General features: G+C 37.7%; 2 protein-coding genes across 2 annotated transcripts; both read left to right on the forward strand.

The window, feature by feature from the left end:
• The first annotated feature begins 1,382 nt into the window (after window positions 1-1,382).
• Window positions 1,383-5,227, forward strand: LOC113682701 (uncharacterized). The gene is made up of 6 exons (XM_027199866.2): window positions 1,383-1,532; window positions 1,781-1,815; window positions 2,697-2,828; window positions 3,150-3,309; window positions 3,823-3,916; window positions 4,838-5,227. The coding sequence occupies exons 1-6, from the start codon at window positions 1,442-1,444 to the stop codon at window positions 5,070-5,072; spliced, it is 747 nt and encodes a 248-aa protein (XP_027055667.2). The 5' UTR covers window positions 1,383-1,441; the 3' UTR covers window positions 5,073-5,227.
• A 4,342-nt stretch (window positions 5,228-9,569) lies between these two features.
• LOC149042415 (uncharacterized) lies at window positions 9,570-14,988 on the forward strand. Its single transcript, XM_089212990.1, has 7 exons — window positions 9,570-9,713; window positions 10,455-11,341; window positions 11,591-11,625; window positions 12,452-12,583; window positions 12,903-13,062; window positions 13,582-13,669; window positions 14,570-14,988. Exons 2-7 carry the CDS (start codon window positions 11,251-11,253, stop codon window positions 14,832-14,834), a joined length of 771 nt encoding a protein of 256 aa, XP_089069116.1. The 5' UTR covers window positions 9,570-9,713; window positions 10,455-11,250; the 3' UTR covers window positions 14,835-14,988.
• The last annotated feature ends 404 nt before the right edge of the window (window positions 14,989-15,392 follow it).

Genomic DNA, 15,392 nt, shown 5'->3' on the forward strand with positions numbered 1-15,392 from the left:
CAGTGAGCGGTTCATCTGTAAATGTAAGTGACTGCGGCTCACTTTCGAGAACAGAACTTTTCGAATTCACCTTATGTCTCTAGTAACCCTAGTAACCTTAGTAGTCCTCTAACATTCACCATTATTATAAGTCATACTTTTCTTTCAAGCAGCTATGCATTCCCCTGAAAGTTAGTACAGAACATTTGCAAGATATAAGCTGTTAGTTCTGTACATTTCCATTGCCTGCTTCTAACATAATCGTTTTGCAAAGTGAGGACCATTTTACTTCAAAGAGTCAAAGCAGTAGGTTTATGACGCAGCAAATAATTTCCTAGTCTCATACAGATAAGACCGCATCCCAGATTTGTGGAAAGTGACAGGACAAGGTAAAACAATTTGCGCATATGATATAGTTTTGGTGATCAAGTTCTTCGTGTAACTGAATTCTATTTGTGAACTTTTTATCCATTTAAAGGCAATTAAGGTAAAATAATGGAAATATCAAACAACTTAAACCAACACATTAAAAACACCCAATCATGTGCGTCGCGAGATCAAAAACCTAAAAATCCAAACTTACCATCTACTTAGTGTTATATATGGCAATTTTTTTTCTTTCGTGGCATGCGGAATTTTAAATATTCTTAACTTTCATCGCATACTTTGAAAAGCTTCTGAATTATGTAGGCATTTAGCAAGTATGTGCATTTTACTACGTGGCACAGAAATGTAAATTTCGGGAATGTAATTTTTGCAGGTTGGCCATTTCTTTAAGATGTAGGCAGAATTTTGCAGTCAGGGATGATCGAGATTTCTGCTAGAAAATAATGTTTATGATTTCCTTTTCAAGCTGCTGACCATTAGGAAGGAAGGAAGCGTAAAATGTTTTATCTCCTTATGTTTTATCGAACTCGACGTATCAGGGCCATTTCAACAAAATTACAATAACACCTAACTTCCCAAGGACTCGTACAACAACAACAACAAAAATCACGCGAGAGGCCAAAATGCTGCCCACTTGCCATGAAAAGTTTCAGAAAAGCGTTGGCCTAAAAAAAATTCATGACCTTCTTTTTATCATTTTCAATTATTTTTTTTAATTTGTTGCTGCGGAAACTTTCGAAAAGTCTCCAAACTTTCATGCGACAAAGTAGCGACCACTTCCCACAAAAATCTGTTGTAATTTAACCAACTCAACTGGGCAAATCTACTTTTAAAATATTATGAATGATTTTTTAAAACTTTGAGCAGCAGTGTGCTTGCTTTCAATTTTCTTTTTGAACTAAGCAAAATGGAATGTAATTCCATCTATTTAATAGAGAAATGTTCTCCTCATGCATCGCTAAAGGAGTTTTAGAGTTACTTTTTAATGAGCTTCAAACAGCTGATTACACATTTGGCAGAATATAAAAATGAAACATAGGCTCTTCAGTGCAGTTGAGCGATACAGCACTGCCTGATGATGAAGACTTTTTTTCTTGTGGCATTTTTTCTTTTTGGCTTTGCCAGCGCCAAACCAAAACCGGCAAAGCGAGCGTTGCCATGCAAAGGTAAGAAGTCTCTCATTTTTGTTACTGTTCTAAGTTCAAACCTCTAATTTTCGAAGTGACTGCGATTTGGAGTGTTTTGTTTTCTGTTGTTTGTTTTTTTCCTTAAAATGCATAAATCGCAATGAAACGATTTAACAGTAAGAACTGTAACTGTATCCAACCTAAGATTGTTGATTAAAGAATTGCATCCTTTAATTTTTTTACCCAATTTTTATTGAATGTATTTTTCTTATTGCTGTTCTCTGCAGCCTTTCCAGCTAAGTTGAGTGGGAGACTTTACATGGTAAGTTCAATTATTTCTCTCAAGAGTGATCAGCCGGTTGAATCAGGTACTAAGTGTTGCAAGGCAATAAAAAACAACGACAACAACAGCAATAAATTAAAGATATTAAGTAAGTTCATCGGTTCAATAAGGGTAAAAGCTGTTTGAATGTACATACTTGGCAGAGAACGAATAGACTACGCATGAGAGATCACCCGAGTCAATCTGCGACACTGAACTGAACTGGCTTCTTAATTCCCAAAACGAGGGGATCTAAAGCTTTCACTACAGCTATCTTATGTACAACGCTGTGTCGAGAAAATTACTCACCTTGCGAGATTCTCGCCCACAATGTAGAGTCACATCTTCTTTAAACTGTAAGATTCTGGATCGTTCGGAGCTCACTTACGACGAAGTGAATGAGGGGGAAAAGATAAATCTAAGGTCGGTAGTCACATGACTTAAACAGCTAAATTTATTTTTGGAATTTTAAGAGACAATTTGGCTCAGTGGTTTGGGCGCAGGGCTGGTAATCTGGTGGTATTAGGTTCAAGCCATCCACCTTGCTACTCACCGGAATGTTTCTTGGTTATCCCGAGTTTTACATCTTGACTACGCTTTGTTTATGGCCAGCTGGCCCGCCTTTGGCCAATTTGGAATTTAAACATGCTACTTTAATGAACATTTTTTGTTTCCAATTCATTTACGTATTATCCCTGAAAAGCCCCTTTAGGGTGAGCGCTCAATTAAGGAGAAATACATACAACTGTACACGCATACATACATACATACATACACCCCATACACATATATACATCTATGTAGATATAAGCTTCTGACTCTTGTCCTATCTTTTGATAACATTAGATTGATTAATTAATCCGTGTTTGTCCACTATCTAGGTAATAGTCAGTGGCTCTGGGGGCACGTCTAAGGTTGAAATAACATTCAGCATGGACTCAGAACGCGAGATAGCGCATTTAACGACACAATTTGCCGGTACCGAAATTAACATGATACAGGATTACAAAGGGGTAAATAAGTTCGTTTCCTTTTGTTTGCCTAATTGTTTTTGGAAATTGTGGAATCATCCTCGCCAGTTATTGAGAATCAAACTACATAATCATTTTATTTTAGTTTTTTCTTTTGCTTGTTTGATTCTTGTTTATTTGTATTTATCTTTTGTTTACTCTTTGTATTGTTTTGTTTGTCTTGTATTTGCAAGTGTGCTTCGAATGTATGTTTGACTGGCATAACCAGCTCTTATCAGAAAAACTGGTTTTACCCAAAAAGCATCCGACCCATTAGCAAATGAATGAGGTGCTATAAAATGATATGGACATTTTGCTCCACAGGGCAAGACATACACGATTTACCCCCAGGGATGTTATTCTTCACCGCTCGAGGGTGAATTGTTTCCCCTCGACCAACTCAAAGGCTTAATGTTGGATACAAGTGGAAAACTTGGACTGAATGGCGTCAAGGTTAATGTGTATGGGGGAATGATAGATCAAGGCAAGTGATGTACTTCTTTTGCAAATATTTCGGCGCACGATCTAGAACCTAAATTATTTCTTCACAACTGAACAATGAATTTCCTCATAAAACTATTCTTTTTTTGGTTGCAAAGAAATTTATTTTGAATTCAGTTAAATTGACCTGAAGAAAACAAACAGTAGAGACGATAGAAAAAGCGTGAAAAAAGAAAGAACACACGCAAAAAATGAAGTCTCTAAAAAATACCAGAGCGGCTAACGTTAGCCGAATCGACACCCTCTATCGTTCTGCGTCGAGAATATTAATGTCTGCAATCGTACGTAGTAAAAGGAGAAGACACTGAACTAAACCTCAACGACAATGATTGGAATGACAGATCGTAAAAACGAATGTGGTTTTACTGAGTAACATGATCTACTACTCACCTCTCTTTTCATCGGTCGGTAGGGCACTAAAGCAGACAGATTAAAATTAGATGAAGTACTACAGATAATGGACGATTATTTTGATTGTGGATGTTTCAACCTGCAGCCCATTGGATTTTTACTTTCGAGGATAGCGATAGCGAAGTGTGCATACCAGTCAGCTTTGGTTCAACGGAATCGGGATCTGCCACCTCTGGAAGGTATTTAATAGACTGTAATTGTCTAAAGCACATTCTGATTGAGTTTTGCAACCGAAAGCTAGTATAATCACAACTAATCAGAGCGAGAAAACATATCAAAATTAAGCCCCGGAGAACTAAGCGTAAAAGCAAGCTAAGTTTCGAAGGGCATGAAAATTTGGGCGTCCAAGTACTCATCTAATCCAGTTTTCACCCAATTGATTGAGAGGATGGCGCAAGTTTGTTAAACCTAATATTGAGCCAAATTATTTCACTTTGTCGTTTGGCTTTTCGCCTCTCATAATATTTTTCCTCCCAAATCATCTTTTATTTTCCTTGTTTAAGCAGCGGATCGCCACAAAAACAGCAGCACAAAAGAAGTAGTTTGCGTACTTATAAGAGAGCTTGAGCGAAGACGCTTTTGAGGCGCAAGTGGTTAAATATGCCAGAAGGGTCCATTCTTCTGATTTCCTTCTGCGACTTACCAACGTCTCTGCAAAATTTCCCCTTATGCCAATGAAGTTTACTCGTGTACTTGCCAGTCTCTTATCACTCTCTCTAGCTTTCCTGCAAACCTATGGCATTCATAGCATCAAAAACAACAACGAACAAAAAACTCGAGAGACAAAAGCAAAATGCGAACAAGGCTCGCGCATGGCATGTCGCACTTTTTGTTGTCATTTTTGTTGTCGTTGTTTATCATTGTTTTTGGTTGTTCTCACATAGTTGGATAGGTAGAGTTATTTGATTAACACAGATCAGAGAGGTTTTGTGAAATCCAATATGTTAGATGCTGCCGTAAATCGTGCGAATCGACTTCTGATAGTCCGAACTGAATAAAGTCACCTTAAAAATACCCGATCATTGCGATCATTGCACTTTCAATCTCAAACCTTCTGTGTTGACAGTGTGGCTTCTTGACGAATTTTTGTTTGTATTTAGGTTTTTGGACTTGAGCGAAAGCGTCGATCCTGAAAAGCTTCAGATCCCAGAAGGTTGTAATGCTTCGCCGCAGCGTAGATCCCTTCCAGACCTGCTACATCCAAACAATATTCATACCGCAAGCGTACAAGCCGCTATGAAAAGGGGATTCGCCTGGCTCGGCACTCAAAGGGACCAGAAAAGAGGATTCCCTTGGACTCATTTCCAGAGAAGGGGATTCCCTTGGACTAACTAACCGGCAGCTTGCTGACAAAGAGTCATTATCTTGACCCGTCAAAGTATAACAGAGAATGGAAAGTTTAACCCTTGCTCAGTCGATTCACTTTTGAATAAATATATGACTGTAGTTGCCTCTTGAGCATTGAATTAAAGTTGATTTGTTAATCATTACTCGAGCAAGTGTAACTATTCGCTTGTTAACGGTATAATAATGATCTCTCTTTCACCAGCATGACGTTGAGAAAAAGTAATGTGAATTGCCTTCTAATGAGAAAGTTAAATGTTGCAAAATCTTTCGTGCGAGTCTGGAGGCTACACCGTGTTTTATTGTTTTTGTTTCAGTCATTATTTCACCTTTGTGAGCATTTTTTTCCATGGGAAACATTTTCTGTTTCCCTGCTATAGCCATAGGACAAGAAAGAACAGTTTAAGATCTTTTCACACATCGTAGATAGAAAAAAAATTAAGGTTTATTCAATCTTCTTACGACTAATGGTTAAAATTTGTCCATTTTTACACCAAGCTGCTAAAGTTTTTTAGCCATCTTACGGCTAGCGGTTAATTTCTTTAACATCCTGATTAAAAGTTTGAAAACTTCTCTAACAATCGCACATGAAAGCTGAATAATTCCTGAAGAAATGACTCTTGAATGAATGGTACCGTATAAGAAAAGGGGGAGGGTGGGTAAATGGAAAAGTTCTCCAACGGTATTAGTTTTTTCACTACAGCAGTTTCTACTCGTCCGATAAAGTATTGTCTAATGTGCATATTGGGTTGTTTACAATAAATACCCAATAATAAACCGTTTAATTGTTTGTTTCACGATGTAGACATTTGAGATGTGACTGCTTGTTTTCATCAGGTGATGGGGTCGACTGCTCACGTGTTACCATTTGTTGTATCACGGCGATGAGATGCTATCGATGGATTTCGATCCCCATTATTCCGGTGGGATCTGGTTTTGCGAGAGGTCTTACTCCAAGTTGTTTCCTCGGCGGTTTGCTGTCATACCGGTCTCCTGTTGTGTTTCTTGATCGTTGGTATCCACGCTTCAGGAATTTCGTTTCAGGAATTTCGCCATGATACAGATGGTAACGCGAGCAGTCAGGCCCATCGCCTGATGAAGACTAACAGTAAGCAATCGAAACGTCGCGACCTACATCTCAAGTGAATACATCATGAGACAAACTATTAAACGGTTTATTATTACTTACCACCACAATCAGCAATAACCTCTTTTACGATAATAAAAACCCTTCGGGAACTCGTGACGTCATACAAGGTGTTGAATTTTTTTAAGATCAATTTTTGTGGAAAATATTTACTTTCTGGTCCTCAAAACAGTATCCACAACTGAGCAACAATTATTTATAATTCTAATGAAAGCCTTGATGAACCTTAAACTCGATAAGCTTTAACATCAAATATCACTCTTCCTTCAATATATTCAAGACTTGTTTCTTCCAAATGAAAATTACTAATATGTCAATAGACGGCAGCCGCTCAGTTTAAGATGTAAGCGGCTAACAATCGCTACTGCAAAGCGCACTGTTTCAGGGGTGTCGAGCAATGCTTGTGTAATGAGTCTTCAAGATGACGTCTTTAAAACAACAAATACAAATATATAAAAGCACAGCAAACAATACTTACTTTAAAATGACTTGCAAAGCAAAACAAAATCACGCGAGAAGCCATATCCTACCGCCTTGCTATGACTAACTTAGTAAAAGCTTTGGTCTAAAGGCTTTAAGTTTATTTCTATTCTTTTTAATCATTTTGTGGGATATTTTTTCCCGGGAAAATCGGTTGTAATTTCGCCACTTTAAATGAACAAATCAAACTTTAAATTTCAGGAGATTCGCCGAGAAATTTCAAAAGCAGCGAAGAATATTTTTTGTCGAAAATGAGCCGAAATAAAAATCAAGGTCTATAAGGAAAAAACCCAAAACTCAGCTGTGATGAAAGTAAGCGTTCACTCATTCAGCCCCCGAGGGTCATTAATTACAGCTAGAATGATAAGAGTGTTTGCAATCAACCTTTCAGGATATTTCAACCTTAGCTTTTTTTCTATAATTAAATTAAAATTTTCATATTAATGTTTTTGACAAATGTGGGATGAGTATGAATTTCTTTAAACCTTATGTGAACGGATTTTGATAAATTTTACGTCGTATCAGTAAATTTGTAATTTCTTCGAAACCTGTTAGAATATAAATCGAAACAAAACTTTACAAGAAATGTAAATATTTTTAGCGTGCAAAGGTAATGATTGAAGATTGGGGTTATGTTTACCAATGAACCTAACAAAAACTTTTAGTGTGAACGCGCTATCGCCTAATGAATGGCTACTTTAACACTTTTTGATTACAGTCACCTTGGTAGTATTTTTTTATTATTATTAATATAATGTTTGCTCTTGTGAAGAGACAACATTACTTAGAAATTCTCGTTTTGCCTTCGTGTTATATTATGAGGGGCTAGATGGGGTTATGGTTTTTACGGCTGACGGCTAAAGTTTCTTCCCATTATAATTAAAAAAAAACGTTGCAGTTAACTTTTTTTTCGACCAATAGTTGAAAATTGGTCAATTTTTACGCCCGACGGCTAATTTGTTCTCGTCATTTTACGGCTTACGGTTAACTCCATTGGGATCTTTTACATCAACAACACAAAGAGTGCCCTTCATTACTTTAATCTCATTTTCAACCTTTAGAACTTTGAAATACAGTGTTAGTCTTCTTCAGGCGATGAAGTTGACTGGTCATGCGTGATCTCATAAAGCATGATGCTCTGCTGTGATTAACTGTTTTTCAACAGCTCTGATCGGTGCATTTCGATCCTTGCTGTTCACTCAGGGATTTGCTCCCTCGGCGGTCCGCTGTCACACGGCTCTCCTGTTGTTGTGTTTTTTGATCGTGGGCATCCGCGCTTCTGGAATTTCTATACCACTATCGCTGTTGATGTTGTTAGGGTGAAGCTTCATATGAATTGCCTCTTTGACCCTGCGCGTGTAGTAATAAGGGCACGATCAATAAACTTTACTTCTTTCCAGAGTGGGTTGTGTCCGGTGTTGTGGGCATGCTCTGAAACGGCGGAGGTCTCGGTACGGGCGAGTCGAATGTCTCAATCGTGCTCCTTAATTCTGTCTTGCATAGGTCTTCCAGTCTCTCCGATGTACATCTTGCCGCATTCATATGGAATCCTGTAAACTACGCCATCTTGTTTTGTGAAGAAGACTAGCAGTATGCAGCCGAAACGTCGCCATCTACATCACACGTGACTACATCGTGAGACAAACAAAAAACTTAGCTTTTATTGTTATTCACCACTATGAATAACCACAACCCTTTCCTACGAAATTAAACGGTTCAGAGTAGTGTAGAATGGCTTAAGTTATCGGCAAATGGTTAATCGTAAGGCGCAATGGCTTAGTATCGCATCAATCTACTCACCGTAAAGTGAAATGGTTTAGCGTGACCCAAATGGTTTTAGCGTGACGACAAATAGTTCAGGTGTGACGACAATCAGTTCAGCGTGATGACAAATGGCTCAGCGTGACGACAAATGGTTTAGCGTGACCCCAAATAGTTTACCGTGACCCCAAATGGTTTACCGTGACCCCAAATGGTTTAGAGAAACAAACCGAAAGACAAAAAACTGATAAAATGCATCATTTACGCATCAACACATTTTAAGTCTAGACAGTCAGAACCACAGCTAGTAAACGTGATAAAGTGATTCATTGTTTTAAGACGACGAAACAACAACTAAAGGGCGCCTAAAAACTTTTAAAACTACATAGTTATAAATAGTTTATAGTGACTATAGTGGAAACTGCTGTATTTTAAGTAGAGAATTCTTACCACGGTCACGCGTAACCATGGTAAGAATTCTCCATTTTACTACCTCAAGATAGAATACAAACAATCTGAATCAAATGGAATGACAAAAATACTGATAAAATGCATCATTTTACGCATCAGCACATTTTAAGTCTAGAAAGTTAGAACCATAACTAGGGAACGTGATAAAGCGATTCATTGTTTTAAAACGACGAAACTGCAACTAAAGGGCGCCTGAAAAAACTTTAAAAACTATATAGTTAAAAGCTACATAGTTGTAAATAGTTTATAGTGGAAAATGCTGTATTTTAAGTGGAGAATTCTTACCATGGTCACGCGTGACCATGGTAAGAATTCTCCATTTTACAACCTCAAGATAAAATAAGAATCTGAAACAAAAGAGTGACAAAAATACATCATTTTACGCAACAGCACATTTAAAGTCTAGTGATAAAGCGATTCATTGTTTTAAGACGACGAAACTACAACTAAAGGGCGCCTAAAAACTGTAAAAACTGCAGGTTTGTGACGTAAGACCCCACATATACTGTTCCTTGCATTTTCGGCGGTAACGGCGTAAACCAACTGCTGTAACACTAAACCATTTCGGTTTGAACTAATCCTTTTGTCGTCACGCTAAACCATTGCACTTTACGGTGAGGAGATTGATGGGATACTAAGCCATTGCAGCTCACGATTAACCATTTGGCGATAACTTAAGCCGTTTCACATTACTCTGAACCGTTTGTGTCAAGTCACTGAACCAAAGTACAGTTAGCTGAACCGTTTGTCATTTCGACACTGAACCATTTCAGGTAACACTTGGCCAATCGTGTTTTTATTGAATCAGTTCAACAAGGGTGGCTACACATGCAGTTTCTGAGTTGTATAAACCATTTTTTGTTTGAATAATTACCTTCACCAAAGGCGACTTGTCCATTTGTATTTTAAATAAATCTCTTGAGATAAGATAAACCGTTCTCCAAAAGATAATTAGACCATTTCTGTTGACTACAAACTATTTATTATGCATATGTTTTTGGCGGTGACGGCCGCCCATAGAAGACCATTTCACTCTAAGCAGTCAAAGCTGTTAGGTTTATGAAGCAGCAAATAATTTCCTAATCTCATACAGATAAGCCCCGCATTCCAGATTTGTGGAAAGTGACAGGACAAGGTAAAACAATTTGCGCATACGATATAGTTTTGGCGATCGAGTTCGTTGTGTAACTGAATTCTATTTGTGAAATTTTTATCCATTTCAAGGTTATTAAGGGAAAATAATGGAAATATCAAACAATTTAAACCAACACATTAAAAACACCCAATCATGTGCGTAGCGAGATCAAAAACCTAAAAATCCAAACTTACCATTCACTTGGTTGATATAATGCAAACTTTTAAATATACTTAAATTTCATCATATATTTTAAAGGACTTCGAATTCATCTTTAAAAACTAAATTATCCTTTTCTGAATTATGAAGGCATTTAGCAAGTATGTGCATCACACTTGATGGCACAGAAATTAAAGTTTTGGGAATGTAATTTTTGCAGGTTGGCCATTTCTTTACGATGAAGGTAGAATTTTGCAGTCAGGGATGATCGAGATTTCTGCTGAAAAATAATGTTGGAGATTTCCTATTCAAGCAGCTAAACATTAGGAAGGAAGAAAGCGTAATATATCAATTTATCTAGAAACCATAGTTGGGGTAACATCTTCATCCTCTCGCTCAGAAAGTCGTTTTCTGAGTCCGTGTCATAGTAACACCTGACTTCACAAAGACTCGCACAACAACAACAACAACAACAACAAAAATCCCACAAGAGACCAAAATGCTGCCCCCTTGCCATGAAAAGTTTCATAAAAGCGTTGGCTTAAAAAAATTCATGAGCATCTTTTTATTATTTTCAATCATTGTGTTGGTTTTGTTGCCGCGGAACCTTTCGAAAAGTCTGCAAACTTTCATGCGATACAGTAGCGACCACTTCCCACAAAAATCTCTTAAAATTTCACCAACGTAGCTAGGCAAATCTAATTTTGAAATACTATCAATGATTTTTTTTAAGCTTTAAGCAGCTGTGCGCTTGCTTTAAACTTGGACTGAGCAAAATGGGGTGTAATTCCATCTATTTAAAAGTAAGAGAAATGTTCTCTCCATGCATAGCTCAAGGAGTTTTAAAATTATTTTTTAGTGAGCTTCGAACAGCTGATTACACCTTTATAAAAAGGTGACATAAATATGTTTGATTGACATAAATATGTTTGATTGACATTAATATGTTTGATTGACATAACCAGGATATAAAGATGAAACATAGGCTCTTCAATGCATTTTAGCGATACAGCTTGATGATGAAGACTTTTTTTCTTGTGGTTTTTCTTATTTTTGGCTTTGCCAGCGCCAAACAAAAACCGGCAAAGCGAGCGTTGTTATGCGATGGTAAGAACAAGTCTCTCATTTTTGTTACTGTTTTAATTTCAAACCTCTTATTTTCGAAGCAACTGCGATTTAGAGTGTTTTGTTTTCTGTCGTTTATTTTTTCTTTAAATGCATAAATCGCAATGATAACGGTAATAGCTATAACCTACTTAACTTATTCAACCTAAGATTGTTGATTAAAGAATTGCATCCTTTAATTTCTTATCCAACTTTTATTGAACGTATTTTTCTTATTGCTGTTCTCTTCAGCCTTTCCAGCTAAGTTGAGTGGAAGACTTTACATGGTAAGTTCAATTATTTCTCTCAAGAGTAATCAGCCGGTTGAATCAGGTGCTAAGTGTTGCAAGGCGATAAAAAGCAACAACAACAGCAACTGCAGCAATAAATTAAAGATATTAAATAAGTTCATCGGTTCAATAAGGGTAAAAGTTGTTTGAATGTACATACTTGGCAGGGAACGAATTAAACTGGCTTTTTCTTAATTCCCAAAACGAGGGGATCTAAGGCTTTCACCACAGCTATCTTATGTACGACGCTGTGAGAAATCACTCACCTCGTGAGATTCTCGCCTACAATGTAGAGTCACATCTTAAAACTGTAAGATTCTGGGTTGTTCGAAGCTCACTTCACTACAAGGTGAACGAGGAGGCAAATCTAAGGTCGGTAGTCATATGACATAAACAGCTCAATTTATTCTTGAATTTTAAGAGACAATTTGGCTCCGTGGTATGGGCGCTGGGCTGGTAATCTGGTGGTATAAGGGTCAAGCCATCCACCTTGCTACTCACTGGAATGTTTCTTGGTTACCCCGAGTTTTACATCTTGGCTGCGCCTTGTTATAGCCAGCTGACCTGCCTTAAGCCAGTTTGGAATTTAAAAGTGCTACATTAATGAAAATTTTTTGTTTTCAATTTTGTACGTATTAGCCGTGAAAAACCCCTTTAGGGTGAGCGCTCAATTAAGGAGAAATACACACAACTGTACACACATACATACATACATACACCTCATACACATACATACAGCTACGTAGATATAAGCTTCTGACTCTTATCCTATCCTTTGATAACATTAGATTGATCAATTAATCCGTGTTTGTCCATTCTTTAGGTAACAGTCACTGGCTCTGGAGGCACGTCTAAGCTTGAAATAACATTCAGCATGGACTCAGAACGCGAGATAGCGCATTTAGCGACACAATATGCCGGTACCGAAATTAACATGATACAGGACTACAAAGGGGTAAATAAGTTCGTTTCCTTTTGTTTGCTCAATTGTTTTTCGGAAATTGTGGAATCATCCTCGCCAGTTATTGAAAATCAAACCAAATATTCATTTCATTTTAGTTTTTGCTTTTGTTTGTTTGATTCTTGTTTATTTGCATTTATTTTTTGTTTACTCTTTCTATTGTTTTGTTTGTCTTGTATTTGCAGGTGTGCTTCGAATATATGTTTGATTGACATAACCAGCTCTTACCAGAAAAACTAGTTTTACCCAAAGGCACCCGACCATTAGCAAATGAATGAGTTGCTGTGTAATGATATGGGCATTTTCTCCACAGGGAAAGACATACACGATTTACCCACAGGGATGTTATTCTTCACCGCTCGAGGGTAAATTGTTTCCCCCTGACCAACTCAAGGGCTTACTGTTCGAAAGAGGTGGAAAACTTGGACTGAATGGCGTCAAGGTTAATGTGTATGGAGGAATGATAGATCAAGGCAAGTGATGTACTTCTTTTGCAAATATTTCGGCGCACGATCCAGAACCTACATCATTTCCTCATAACTAAAAAATGAATTTCCTCATAAGACTATTCTTTCCTGAAATGGACTCCTTTTCTTTTTGGTCGCAAAGAAATTTATTTTGAATTCAGTTAAATTGACCTGAAGAAAACAAACAATAGAGACGATGGAAAAAGCGGGAAAAAGGAAAAAATGAAGGCAAAAAGTGAAGTCTCGGAAAAATGCAAGAGCGGCTAACGTTAGCCGGATCGACATCCTCTATCGTTGTACGTCGAGAATATTAATGTGTGCAATCGTGCGTAGTAAAAGGAGTAGACACTTAACTAAACCTCAACGACAGTGATGGAAATGACAGATCGTGAAAACGTGTTATGAATTTGTAAATAGATCTAATTTTTCATCGGTCGGTAAGGCACCAAAACAGAAAGATAAAAATTAGATGAAGTACTTCAAGTAATGGATGATGATTTTGATTGTGGATGTTTCAACCTGTAGCCCACTGGATTTTTACTTTCGAGAATAGCGAAGTGTGCATACCAGTCAGCTTTGGTTCAACGGAATCGGGATCTGCCACCTCTGGAAGGTATTCAATAGACTGTAATTTTGTAAAGCACATTCTGATTGAGTTTTGAAACCAAAAGCCAGTATAATCACAACTAATCGGAGCGAAAAAAATATCAAAATTAAGCCCCGGAGAGCTATGAGCAAAAACAAACTAAGTCGTAGCTCATGAAAATTTTGGCGACCAAGTCTTCATCTAATCCAGTTTTCACCTAATTGATTGAGAGGATGGCGCAAGTTCGCTAAACCCAATATTAAGCCAAATTATTTCACTTTGTCGTTTGGCTTTCGCTTCGCATGATATTTTTCTCACCAAATCATCTTTTATTTTCCTTGTTTGAGCGGCGGATCGCCACAGAAAAAGCAGCTCAGTAGTTTGTGTACTCATTTGAGGTGCAAGTGGGTAAATATGCCAGAAGGGTCCATTTTTCTGATTTCCTTCTGCGACTTACAAACATCTCTGCACAAGTTCCCTTTATGCCAATGAAGTTCACTTGTGTACTTGCCAGTCTCTTACCAGTCTCTCTAGCTTGCCTGCAAACCTATGTCATTTATAGCATCAACAACAACAACGAACACAAAACTCAAATTACCAGAGATAAAAAAAAAAATGTGAACAACTTGCTCTGCAGGCTCGCGCATGCCATGTCGCACTTTTTGTTTTCATTTTTGTGGTTGTTGTTATCATTGTTTTCGGTTGTTCTCACATAGTTTGATAGGGAGCGGTATTTGATTAACACAACTCAAAGAGGTTTTGTGAAATCCAATATGTTACATGCTGCCGTAAATCGTGCGAATCGACTTCTGATAGTCCGAGCTGAGTAAAGTCACCTATAATAAAAATACCAGATCGACGCAGTTTCAATCTCAAACTTCCTGTATTAACAGTGTGGCTTATTGACGAATTTTTGTTTGTCCTAAGCTTTTTGGACTTAAGCGAAAGCGTCGATCCTGAAAAGCTTCAGATCCCAGAAGATTGTAATGCTTCGCCGCAGCGTAGATCCCTTCCAGACCTGCTACATCCAAACAATATTCATACCGCGAGCGTACAGGCCGCTATGAAAAGGGGATTCGCCTGGCTCGGCACTCAAAGGGACCAGAAAAGAGGATTCCCTTGGACTCATTTCCAGAGGAGGGGATTCCCTTGGACTCATTTCCAGAGGAGAGGATTCCCTTGGACTAACTAAACGGCAGCTTGCTGACAAAGAGTCATTATCTGACCCGTCAAAGGATAACAGAGAACGGACAGTCCAACCTTTGCTCAGTCGAATTACTTTAGAGTAAATGGATGAATGTAGTTACCTCTTGAACATGAAATTAAAGTTAATTTGTTAATCATTACTCGTGCAAGTGTAATCATTCGCCTGTTAACGGTATAATAATGATCTCTCTTTCACCAGTATGACGCTGAGAAAAAGCAATGTGAATTGCCTTCTAATGAGAAAGTTAAATGTTGCAAAATCTTTCGTGCGAGTCTGGAGGCCACACCGTGTTCTATTGTTTTTGTTTCAGTTATTATTTCACCTTTGTGAGATTTTTTTCCTATGGAGAAAAATTTTGCTTGCAGTGGAGGAAGTTAAAAAACATGAAAAGTTGACCATCTTCTTGAAGGTGGGAAAACAAAAATAGCAAGCAGCCGAACAAACAAAAATAAAAAACGGATGATAAAATTCACCTCAAACACAGTTGAATTAACGTCAAGTACGCGGAGTGCTCAACTTAACTCAGTTCGTTAAGGACGATCT

This window comes from Pocillopora damicornis, chromosome 7 (assembly GCF_964200805.1).
Source record: "Pocillopora damicornis chromosome 7, jaPocDami1.2, whole genome shotgun sequence".
NCBI classification, from domain to species: Eukaryota; Metazoa; Cnidaria; class Anthozoa; order Scleractinia; family Pocilloporidae; genus Pocillopora; species Pocillopora damicornis.